Source organism: Malaya genurostris, chromosome 2, assembly GCF_030247185.1.
Source record: "Malaya genurostris strain Urasoe2022 chromosome 2, Malgen_1.1, whole genome shotgun sequence".
In the NCBI taxonomy this organism is placed as follows: domain Eukaryota; kingdom Metazoa; phylum Arthropoda; class Insecta; order Diptera; family Culicidae; genus Malaya; species Malaya genurostris.
The window spans coordinates 35171469-35184604 of record NC_080571.1 but is presented as its reverse complement, the minus strand read 5'-3'; the positions used below and the strand labels follow the sequence as shown (position 1 = coordinate 35184604).

The following is a 13136-nucleotide window of genomic DNA, read 5'->3' as shown; positions in this document are numbered from 1 at the left end:
TTTACCAGAATTTTTAAGATTGTCAGTGAAATCCAAGTTTCAGTTTTTTTGTACATTTTGATCATAATAAAAATCCAACTAAAATAATAAAAAATATATCATATAATTTAAAAGTTTTGTTTTGATTTTGTTTGGCCAAATTTTCCCAATAATAGAAATTCTCTGTATTTGTACAAAATTTATTTAGATTCTTTGAACGGATATATAATTTTGATCATCAATACATTGTTTCTGGTAATGATTCCAATATTTTGGAGTAGAAAAATGTACATGTCATCACTTTAATCTTTGAGTTATTTACAAACATGTGAAAAAATGAAAAATTCATATATATTTATAAATTCAACGATTTTTTAAGGTTTTCTTTTGATAGTTTAAAATTAAGACAAAAATTGTGCGAAATGAATTAAAAACTCGATTTTTGTGGAGTCCGCTCATCCAATTTTCTCAGACTTGGGTTCAAATACAACGCCTTATGATCCCATATACCGAATTTCAGCCGGATACGACGGTTCCGGAATTACAAGCTGTTAAGTAAGGAAAGTAAGAGCGAAAGAGAGTGGATCGAGCGTCGTAGTGGCACATATGACTGCAAGCTGAACCAGAAGGTGTTGAGCACCGTTAGAGATAACCTTAGACTATCAGGTAATGAAATCGCACAAAAATACGCTGTTGTTTGCAGTACCGTTCGAAGAATTCGTTATCGTTCCTATCGAGCCAGCAAGCAACCAAACAGAACGTTGAAGCAAAGTTTCGTCTTCAAAACTCGAGCTCAGAAATTGCACCAGCAGGTTTTGACGAAGTACCAAGGATGTCTGCTCATCGACGATGAAACCAACGCCAAGTTCGATTCCGGACAGCTTCATGGTCAAAAATTCTACATGGCATTTAAGGTTGCTTTCATGGAAAAAAAAAATTAAAAAAAACTGATGATTTGGCAAGAGATATGCAGCCGCGGAGCAAAGTCCAAAGCATTCGTGATGAGTGGTGCCACTATAATAACGAAGATTTCATCGATAAAAACATAAATCCACCCAAGTGACTGCAGTTTCGACCCATCGAGAGATTTTGGGCAATGATGAAACGGAAATTTAAGTACAGTGATTTTTCTTTGCTTTGATGTATTAACCTTATTTGTACGTCAATTCGTTACTGAGATACAGATGACTTTATTAATTCGAAATGATTCCAAATTTTAGAAAATTTGGAAACCAGCTTTTTTGGATGGAACGAATTCATGTCGGTTTTGAATGCAATCAGTAGGAATATCATTAATTTTAATTACAAATTTGAGGCTTGTCCTGAATGTAAAAATCTAATGCGCCTTAAAATGAATGCGGTTTTTGCAAAAGTCACCATGATTCATAAATATTAACTTTTATGATTTATCATCATTTTTGTATAAATCTGTTTCGTTGTGTCAAATCTTGCTCCTACGTTCTGAAAATGAATCGTAAAAGTCCCGAATTTTTCTTGTGCTATCCGATCTCGCTTTTGCGTACCCAACTAAAGTAAAGAAACCTAGCTTTGAATAGACCGGGTAAACGATGCGGTGACAGGTTTGTATGCAAGAGGCCGCCGCTTCCGACGGCTGGTCGGCGGCCACCTCAGCTGGCGTCGCCTAGGCGGCTTTGTGCCGCCGAACCATCTTGGATTCGGTTATGTGGCTGTGCCACATTCAATTAAACCGGGGGACATCGAGCGCCGTCTATTTGAATGTAAGCAACTGCTTCAAAGACAAAATCATTCTACTTCGTCGAAAGTAAAACCGAATATTCACGTCGCCAAGGTTTTGATTTGTATTTGGTGGGATCAGCTCGGTGTGATTTACTATGAGCTCTTAAAACCGGGTGAAACCATCACAGGAGATCGCTACCGAACGATGCACCTTAGTCGCGCGCTAAAAGAAAAGCGGTCACAGTATCAAGAGCGACATGACAAAGTCATCCTTCAACACGACAATGCTCGGCCTCACGTCGCAAAAGTGGTCAAAAAGTACCTAGAAACGCTGAAATGGGAAGTCTTGCCCCACCCGCCGTATTCCCCAGATGTCGCCCCTTCTGACTTCCATCTATTCCGTTCTATGGTACTTGGCCTAGCAGATCAACAATTTCAATACTTCGAAGAGTTGGATAAATGGTTTGCTTCATGGATGGCGTCAAAAGAGGACTCCTTTTTTCGAGCCGGGATCCGAAAATTTCCGGAAAGATGGGAGAAAGTTGTCACTAGCGACTACAGACAACACTTTGAATAATTTATCTGTAAGCACTTTTTCGCAATAAAGCTTTTAATTTGGGAAAAAACGGCGGAAGCAAAGTTGTATACCTGATATCAACTATTACATTGAGAACTAGAATATGATCCAATAATTCCCGTCGCGCAGCCAAACAGCCTCGTGGACCGGACTTGACACAGAAGGCATCCGAATACCGGCCGAGATCGAAACAATCAGAAGAGAATGTTGTTTCTGTGTTTGTGGAAAATCGGCGAACGAATGCTTGCTATATTTGTTCCGCATTAGACCTGATGTAACTAACCGAGCTGGTTAAGTTCGTTACAAGAGGAATTTATCTCTTTTTAAAAAATATTAATATCAACCTGGCCATAAGGAATTATATTCTGTGAGACTAGCCGGATCAAAAATTTCGGGAAAACGTATATTCAACCATATTCAACCATTACCCCATTCCTTCACGATGTTTGTGACAGATTCTATGTCCTGTAGTTTACAAAATGACTTTGATGACTATATCCACAAGGCAAGATCATGGACCTCTGATCTTCCTCCTGTACTTCAACGATGTGATTGTTTCTCTACGCTTATCTTTCGCTGATAATCTCAAGCTATTCCAAATAGTTCTAAGCAACGAGGATACCGTTTTTCTCTAACATCAACTTGAAATATGTTCAAAGTGGTGTAAGGTAAATTAAATGGCTCAATAATCACGTTCACACGCAGAAAAAAGTACCATTGACCTTAAAGGATCGATAAAGCTGTACGGGAAAAGTTAAACATATTCCAGCAATTAATTTATACTTCAATCTTTAATTAAAAAAAAAACACAATATTCGTTTCTGATTAATCCGAACGGCCAGCGAAATGTTGCTCTAGATTTTTGTACCTAAATCGCGAGAATTCATCCCGCTTTGTGCATGATGGAATCATTTTCTAGTACTTTATTTTCCCGCACTTCTGAGTCTGATATTTGAACAGTAGCATTACAATCAATTGCTTTGGTTATGTTCTGATTACAATAATACAAGGCACGGTAGGTCTCCTGATTTTTCGGAACAAAACGCAGAGTTTCTGGGAGATTAGTGACACAATTCATTTTATTTGTCACGTATACACAAACTGTCATTATTACTAATCACGTTGTAACATTTGTATTTGTTTTTTCTGTAATATTTTTTTTTATTCAGGCTAATTCGCGTACAAGCTTTACGTGGCCGAATGAGCCATGTTTTTATTAGGTAAAATAATTTTTTTACCGTTGGATCTCGTTGTCACCTTTTTTCTAGGGAGAGAAAAGCTTCCATTTTTATCTTGCGATGATTGAGAGTCACTTTGTCCGTGGCTCGTGTCGTCCTCCATTACCGCATCGGTGATATCGTTGTTGGTTTCCGTTTTTCTTCGTTTTTTTTTTTGTAATTCGCAGTCTTGGGTTCGTTGTTAGTTGCTGTAGACGCGCCTTGTTGTGCATTAATTGCAGTTGCTGGTTTTTTTGAAGGTGCAACATGAGTACTGCGCTTACTAGTTTCCGTTGTTGGGCGTTTTTGTTTGAAGATGTCCTTTTCGTAGTTTCAGTGCAAGGTTTTCCGTAGTGTGCAGGTTGTTTACAAAACTGACATTTAACCAGTTGATTTTCATACGTAATCAGTGTTTTACACGGATGTATCCCATCTTAATCACAAATGATGTAAGATGGAATTGCTTTACGTAGTTGCATACGTACCACTCGCACGCCATTCCGGATACCTGGAAAAAATTCCGCCATACTTCCCTTTCGATGGAAAGAACTTCACCGTGCTACGACCTACTTTCCTGAACAAACTGATCGCTGGTCTGCGGGGGAAGGTCATGCACGCGTACTTCTATGGCATTGTTCACCATGTACACAGGGATTTTATATTTAACTTTATCATGATCAACACTGTGCACACCTTTATTAACCGAAGCAAATGCAATTGCAGCTTTTTCACGTTTAAACATAATGTAAACACAGTTAGACGCCTTGTTGAATTAAACTCACTTACATTATTAGCTTCTAGATGCGTTCGTTCTTTAAGTAATATTTCAATTTCGTTTGCTGCTGGTCTAACTTTGCAGCGCTTGAAATCAACACAAATTGAATTTGGTCTTGTAGACCAAGTTTCAGGTTTTGTTAAATCGTATTTGCCCATTTCGTACACTCTATTGTTCACTGTACTGTATTGTCTTTGTTTCTATCGTCTCGACCGTAAGCAATTTTCGACTGTGTCGGATGAGATGCGAGCACGAACTGGCAGTATTTGTTTGATGACAGTCTTCGCGTTTCATTTCACACACTAATTGACAACTGTTTCCTTAATTATCTCCAGCATTCATAGGGAAACGATGAGATAGAGTAAGATATGCCATCTCTGTTTCATACATTGACTCAAAGGATAAGATGAAAACAGGCATAATCGCATCGAACTTTCGCGTTGCTTCAACAAAAGTATTTCCTTTTAATTGTCTTTATTTTAACACGAATTGATTTTTGGGATTACTTGTAGACCGAGTAGTCAGCATAATAAAATGCTTACTCGACTAATGAGATAACTATTGATATAATTTCGCAGCATGTGGATCCGTATTCTATTACTGCAACGGGAAGATTTTTTATTATTTAGAAATTATAGATAACCAGTTCGATGCCCCAGAAGAGGTTGGAAAGCAGAAGATGTTAAAATTTTCCAAAAAATACTTGATTTGGCTAGCAATTTGCTTCATGTGGAAAGCAGAGCACTCCAAATATGACGATCAGCGGACAGGAAAACGAATTACTTCAAAGACATTTACTTCCATTTCTAAGATCACACATAAATCATAAACTTTTTTGGTGGGATTTGGCCTCGAGTCTCATTTTCTCAAAAGATGTTTTGAAGTGAATCAAGACTATTGAAGTCAACTTCGTGCTAAAAGGACTTCAATCTCAGGAAACAAGCGCTTCGGAATCATTCCAAGGAAAGAAAATCGGAGGAAGATATGAGGAAAAAGTTGATTCCCGAGTAGAGTGTGAGATAAAAAAGAAAACTCAATTTGATGTTGTGCTGTTCGTATATATCGATTACTTAATTTGCTATCGTTTTGGTCGTTTTAACGGTTAAAAAATCAAAATTGAAAGCAAAAAAAATTCTGTGTGACATCAAACTGGAAACTAGTTTTGCTCTCAGTGAAAGCACATTGAAAACTTAATATGATGTAGATTTTTTCGAAATGACACGTCACGAGCCTAATCTAAAAATAGAACCGCCAAAAAAGGTCCGGGATAGTATACATTTAGGCGATATTACTCGCAAGCAAGAAAAAAGATTTTATGCAATCTCCATATTAGTCGCAAGCAATAAAAAGATTTCATGCAATCTTCACACTACCGCGGAGAGAATCCGGTTTCGAACTTAGGTGATTTGGAATGCGAACTTTTTGCGATTGCTACGGGCTGTAAGTGTTAGCTATAAGAGACGGAAAATATTCGGTTATATGACAAGCAGTGTTGTTTCACAAAGTTGTATGCAGGTAGTTTCTGTCAATGCACACTCGTTGCGTCGCTTCCACCGTGAATAGCAGTGTGGCTATTTGAGCACAGTATGAAAATGTTCTCTTTGTCCTTCTCATATCCAAAGATGTAGCATTCAAACATTATAACATTAAATTATGTTATCTACTTGATCTCACACAACTCGCACATGTAACCACTTTGAAATACGAATTTAGAGGCTCTGAAGACCGAACGTTCTATGTTACAGTGAAGTCTTCTACAACACAGGGAACGTGAATTAGGAATCCGGCAATAAGGTGTTCCAGATCATTTGTTTTTCGTTCATTGTTCCAATTAGTGAACAATGAACGATTTTCTCGCTTCTGAAGTTCTGACCACAGATAGAACCAGAATCACTAAATTTTTAGTTCTTGTGTAGACTTATAATTTACGATCGATCATTTGATGCAGAACTAGTAATGTGACTCAAAATTACGAAGATTCAGTTAGACGGTTTCTTTAGAAAAGTGTATTAAAGTTCCAAGATCTATTAGATGATTGATAAAATTCTTCTCATAGTATCTAGCGTTAGTGAGAATATGAAGTTCTAAGCATTTATAACTAGGAATGAGAATTGTTTTGAAGAGGTTCTTCGACACAGTTTGTGGACTACTTAGGAATATACAAATTAATTATATATTTTCTTGGTGGCTCCTCTAAGCCACTAAAGTATTATTAAGAATTAGCTCTAGGTTCTGAAATCTGAGACATCCAATGTTCGATGTTCGAACTTCGTAAAAAAATGAATTTTTTCATACTGTTGGATATAAAGTTATGGATATTTTCAAAACGGGTTTGGTGAGTAGATTATTTTCGCCATCCACTTTGGAATGAACCTCGCGACGTCGTATGATTACAAATATCAAAACATTGTTTTTAACTAAACGCAAAAATTGTTACAGGATCGGATACTTAACGTATCTAGAAGGATATCGATGACGTCAAATATATTTCTCATATCAAATTCTGAAATAAGCTCCTTCTACGGCAGACGATCAGCGAGATGAGAATGCCTAAGCCATTATTCAGATTGACCTGCTTCAGACAAACGTGGTACAGATGATCGCCAACTTATCTAATGCCTCACAGACGTGTGGTTTGACACCAATATTCTCGTGGTTAAAAAGAAAGAGCATTATTTGCGTCAAAGTTGAAAAAGTGTTGAAAAAATCGTTTCTTCGCGGTTATGGTTGTGGTCAACTGCAGGATCTCGGCAGGATGACAAAGCATTTTTGTAAAAGGCAACAAAGGATTGAAGGTATAATTCTTCCATTGAAACTTAACTTTGAATTTTTGTGCTGCTATTTGAAATTTGCTCTATTTCAATGGATTCACTAAGTTGTTGATTATAATATTTTAAATTTTTGAGTTTCACAAGACATTTGCCTTTAAACAGCAAAATGATAACACAATTGAAAATTTGATGAGTCGATATCATATTAGGATTTCAATCTGATGTTGCTATCATAATCAAATATCAATTTGTTCTAATTTTGATGTTAGACTCTACTCGGGTAGTGATGCAAGTTGATGTTATAAACTGACTAGATAAGTTGCCCGGTCAGTATAAAAGTATAAAGCAGGACAGCAATTTAACGTGCATCTTGGGCACCATGCAAATGTAATTTTAGTGTGACAGCTGTGATCAGTGAACACTTATATCTGCAATTTACATCTCTTTCTGCTGTCCACCTCGTTATAAAAGCATTTGTTACAAAGCAGTAAAAAAACCTATCCTATCAGAATTGTAACGATTGCATACCAATATGTAAATATTAAAATCTCGTTATCCCAAAATTATAAATAAACATTATAAATCTGTGTCATTTCAGACCGTGTATCACAAAATCAACTATGTCGCACCGAATTCCGCTCTCAAAGTTGCCACATATGCAGCACCGGTGCACTACGATTTCGCCGGCACCCCCACCCTGGCCAAGGTGAGGAAAGTGCACACACTGAAATTGCATATTCCGCACGTTCCGCACTCGAACGGACGCACCGAAACGTCGGACAATTCAATTCCGTTCGATTTAATTTTGAATGCTTGTTATCTTTCTCTCGTTTCCGGTTACCTTTTCACACCCGACGACCACCGCCACGTCCCGGAATGGACACAGTACAACTACGCGGCCGCCTCGGTTCCCCAGTATCAGTACGCCCACTATCCGCAGTATCAGGTGTACCAACATCATCAGACACCGTCCGGGACGATCATCACAACGGCAGCCCACCCCGGTCTGATCCAGCAGCAACCGGCAGCTGCCACGATTTACACTGCCCATCAACCGGCCGCGGCTACCATCCACTACTCCTTGGCGGCGGCGGCGGCTCAACAGTTGCAACACCAAGCTCACGGCTACCAGGCAGCGGGTCCATTGCAGTCACACTCCGGTCAAACGCCGGGTGCCACTACCGTGCACTACCAGCAGCAACATCCGCACGGCGGCACGACTTCCCTCGTTGGCGTGCAGCCCCAGGTTCCGGTTGTCCATCAGGTGCCGATCGCTGCCTTCAATCAGGTGCATCATGCAAATCAGCTGTACGCGACTCAGGCACAGTTGGCGAAGGTTAGTTCTTTTTTGTTGTTAATTTTACAGTAGTTTTACGGAATTCGGAACTAATTTCAGTTATTCAAATTAAATCAAATTTTGCTACCACTCAATTTTTAGATAGAAATTTGAAATCTATTTTTTTCCGCAGTATCCAGTCCCGACGGGGTCACCAATCTACGGAACGGCTCTGACATCGAACCAAATCTATCCTCACCAGCACCAGGCGACTAATTACGGTGAGTATTTCGTTGTGTTTCGGAAGTGGCGGCGTTATTTGCTTCCTGCTTCCCATGTCCCAAAAAAACATCCCCCAATTCCATAGACACGCACTCGTTCGAATGCGATTAGTTTACGAACCGGTTTTCGGGTGTGTGAGAGTTTAGTTTTCGAGTGCCTCGCTTTCATCACTGATTGGATGTTTGGCAAACGAAACTGATTCGACGGTTTATTGAATGTGACAGTTTGCACACATCGCGGATCACCTGCAATAACGAAACCCAGAGAACTGGCCCCAGTAAGCCAGTGGCACCTTCATCATCAACATCCGGCACCTTTGTTGTTTACATGTCTGTCTGTCTATTCGTATACAAGCACTGACAGTCGGGAGCTAATTTCTTCTGGCTTTCCTTACTGCAGGTGATCCGGATACGTTAACCAATTTCGGTGCCAATCCACCCTCGGACCAGGGCTACGGTACCAGTTATAAACCGTACGATCGAAAAAATAACATCAAACCGGTGGTGGAGTACGATTATGACCGTCCCAATGGTCAAGAGAATCCCGTAACTGTCGCAGATGATGACGGGCCATGTGATGACGACTATAAGCCAGCGAAGAAAAAGCCTTCCTCGTTCGAGCGGGGACTGGCCAATCTGTGGAGAAGCTACGGGGTTGCGAGTACGTTGTTCCGTGCTTCCAACCAGCAGAGAGCGAGAGAAAAGGAACAGAACAAAAAGAAGAAAACTAAAACCCAACCGGAAAACACCGATCGGATCCAGCTGATTCATCCTCCTTCCGCGGATGATAAGCAGTTGAAGACGGCGAACCGAAAAACGAAAGGAAGAAAGTACAACTACTACTACGATCATGATCACGATCACTATCACTATCACGGAGATGACTACCGTAGGTCGTCCTATCGGAGGAATTAGGGAAGCTGACCGGCGCTGATTAGGTTTGACTCTATTTCTTTTCTAGTGTTTCGATTTGTTTAATTTTGTGTAAATTTTTTAAGGTCGTGTAAAAGTCATCCCAGTAAGGGATTTACTAGTCCTGTTCAGAAATTCCCTCAAAGATTCTGAAATTCCTGTAAACTAACCGCAAGAACGTTGTCTATTTACAAATTTTTCATTTTGTCGTGAATACGACTTACTTTACTATGGGGTGCCTTTTCAAAATTTACCCTCTGAGAGAGTGATAAGTTTTTGATCGTGAATATCTCTTGTTGTATCTAACGAATCAACATAATTTTTGCTACATGCCATCGGAAATATGATCACAATTTTATGATAAAATTTTCAGTTGTGTGACATAATCTCAAATAATTCAAAATTAAACTTTTCTGAAATGTTTGGTATAAACGAGTATCAAAGAGGATAATTCATATAGCGCGTTCGCCTTTCTCGTATTTTGAAAGCTCATAGCTCAGTGATCTGTGGAAGGATTTATATAATCTAACTACCAATAGAATCGAAATTTTTCAACTTAAACGTGTATAGCAAAAGCATTGAAGTATTTCAATAGTACACTATTGAAAAACCTATCTCATTTGACCCATGTCAACACCAGCCAATCAGAACGCGTTCTAAGGAAGAGAACAAAATATCTGCTGCTGTACAACAAATCGTTAGAGAATTTTTTTTCGAAAAGTGGTGAATATCGTGGTGAGTTCCTCAATTTGGTCCTTCTGAATGCTAGAAAAGAATCCCTACAGCATATTGATAGTTTCTTTCAATAAATTATGCAAATCCGAAATGAAATAATCGCCATTAAAATTCTGGATGCGGCTATTTTTATAGCCGTTAGGACCGCCCATTAGTGAAAAAGCTACAAACGAAATCACGTAAAAGAATGCTCCTAACAAAAATTGAATCAGTTTGGATTCTATCGCCAATGCGAGCAGATGTATTTTGTGCCGATTGCAAAGCTAGTTTCGCCTCCGACAAGAGCGATTACGTCACAGCTGCCAGTCATTTGCATGGATGAAAAAGCAACGGTGGAGAGCATTACAAAAAATCAGCCGTTCTAATGGCTCAAAAGGAAGGCTTTTCTGGAGAACTATTAGGATTTGTTGTTCGCAAATCGAAAGGAAATATCCTCAGTTTAGTGCAAATCTAGAACAATTTGGTTAGAATTTTCCACTTTTCGCTGTGTGAAATTCACAGTAATCGAGATCAAGTGAAGCCTTCTTTGTTTTTGCGAAAAATGTGGAAAAGGGGAATGCTTGCATAATTATTGATCAACTAATTGATATTCGGAAGTGTTAAGGAACATGTCAGTTGTTTTCGTATTCACGACATCCAGTTATGTCTCTGACATTACCCACCCGCCTATTTTTTTTAGTTTTATGTTTTGAAAGTCATTATCATTGAAGAATCCAATGAAATTCAATTTGAACTGTTTCAATCACTGATGAGCCGAGGGCGAAACGTGAAAACAATGAAACTTAATTTGTGAGAAGACTTAAAACAATACCTGATATTTGCAAAAAGTAGGGTTCATCCGGATGAGATCGTTACCTTTTTAAAAATTCATCTTTTCTCCACTAACGTTGTTTTCATTTGAAGCTAAAACTAAACCAGTTTTGACCCTAACTGCTGTCAAATCCATACACTTAACAGGAGTTAGGGTCGAAGTCGAAACTGGGTTATGCAAAACTTAATGAATTAGATTTTTTTACTGTTTTTTTAATTTGCTGAATTGAAATATTAATTTGCGTTAAACAAAATGGTTCATAGTATTCATATCTGAAAAATAAATCCATTCCGGGTGAGACGCTGCACGTAGGGAACGATGTCGAAAAGAGGCTATTTATATTGTCTCCTTGTCCAGTTTATCACATGGCTTACAGTAGTGAACAGCTTTTTGGCAATAGTGACATGTGGCCATCTGATTGTCATAGGTAATAAGTGATTTGCACGGGATTCTTGTATCCTGACCGAAAGTCACATAAGAAGGTGTAGGCCTCTTCAAGCGCATGGGTAATAAACGTACGCCATTTAGAATACCGGGGAAAAAGTTCTTCCACTTTTCTTTTCCGATAGAGAGAATCTCTCCGTATTAGGACATAGTTTTGTGAATATAAGTATCGAAGACGCTTGAGGGAAGATCACCCAAGTAGCACGTTAAGTTGCTGTCCTGTATTTTTCTACTGATTGTGCAATTTATCAAATTAGTTTATATTACTTTTCTAGTAACTGTTGTGTTATGGAAAAAGTGCAATTTTTCTTTGTTGTGCAACATATCTTTAAGTTCTTCCGTTGTTACGAACATTTATTCACAATTATTGTGCAACTGATACAAAAACTCATGCATCGATCCTATTACAAATGCTGCAATTAAATCAGCGAAAAAACGATTGTAAAACTCATGGAAACTACTACGTATTGTAAACAAGAATTGAATTGATGTTTACAAAAAATAGCAAACATATTCTCTAATGAATAAGTTTCACATTTGATTTTCTATGCAACTTCTCGTAAGACCAACATGGATCTTTAAAAATATTCTGCACAAAAATAAACGGTAATACTAAAAATGGTAGAATTTATCTTCCATGTTTTAATGAATATAAAATCGACAACGAACTGTATTTTTATGGTGAAACATGTCTTCGTACGCCTGAAATTTTCAAGCGCCTTTGAATGTACGTGTTTTGATGATTGCACATCAATTTCTATGAAAATAACAATCTATTCTTTTCAATTCAATATGATCGGAATAGTGTTCAAAATATGTATAAGAAAGCTATCAAACATTCATACACCTTTTCAGACGATTTTAATCATACTGATGTTTCAATTAATCTGAAACATCTTGAAATTAAATTTTCTTCAATATTTTCCAACATGGCATCGAGGGTAACAGTGTGTTGAAAATAAAATGTTTCATCGAACGTAATGGCTTATTTCGTCTAAATAAAACAAAATATAAACATGTAAATATTGAAAAGAGAAATTTTTGTTTTTATTTTTATTTTTATCAAAATAGTTGATTTTATTTTTATCAAACTAGTTGACTTAAACAACAATGCAGTTTCGTCATTGAACCCGATTTTTGTGATACGCTCTGTAGGTGTGCTTTAGTTGCAAAAACAAGTCGCTCAAGCGGTAGTATATAATTACTCTAACTATGACGATCTTAACTTTTCTTTCAATATCTTTTTGAAAAGTGATGTCAGGTCTGTTCATTTTTTTGTCGTGAATACGACTTACTTTACTATGGGGCGCCTTTTCAAAATTAACCATATGGAAGAATAGGCAGAACTTAAACGTGAATATCTCGACTTATATAAATGGCAGCAACATAATTATTTCACTATTTCATCAAAAATATGATCAGGAATTTAGGATAATATTTTGAACAGTGTGAGATAATCACAAACAACTCAAAAATTAAATGTTATCCAAATTTGAAAACAACGCGAAAAACTCTTTACTCTCGCTTGGGTTTTTCGCGCAAGGACGACGATTTTGAGGTAGTCAGGCACATATCTTCAACTGAACGTCATAAAAGGTGAACCGTGGTCGAAAATCGATCATTTCTTCTTGTGCGTTGGATGGAAGCAGACGTCATGGCG

The 13136-nt window shown here is 38.0% G+C and overlaps 1 protein-coding gene across 1 annotated transcript in view; it reads left to right on the top strand.

Moving 5' to 3' along the window:
* The window catches only part of LOC131428582 (putative uncharacterized protein DDB_G0271606), a 149457-nt gene that overhangs the window by 109199 nt on the left and 27122 nt on the right, over positions 1-13136 (top strand). The window contains exons 4-6 of the mRNA XM_058592628.1: positions 7616-7723; positions 7904-8353; positions 8487-8574. Of these exons, the coding sequence (XP_058448611.1) occupies positions 7616-7723; positions 7904-8353; positions 8487-8574 (646 nt within the window). The remainder of the gene's footprint in view (positions 1-7615; positions 7724-7903; positions 8354-8486; positions 8575-13136) is intronic.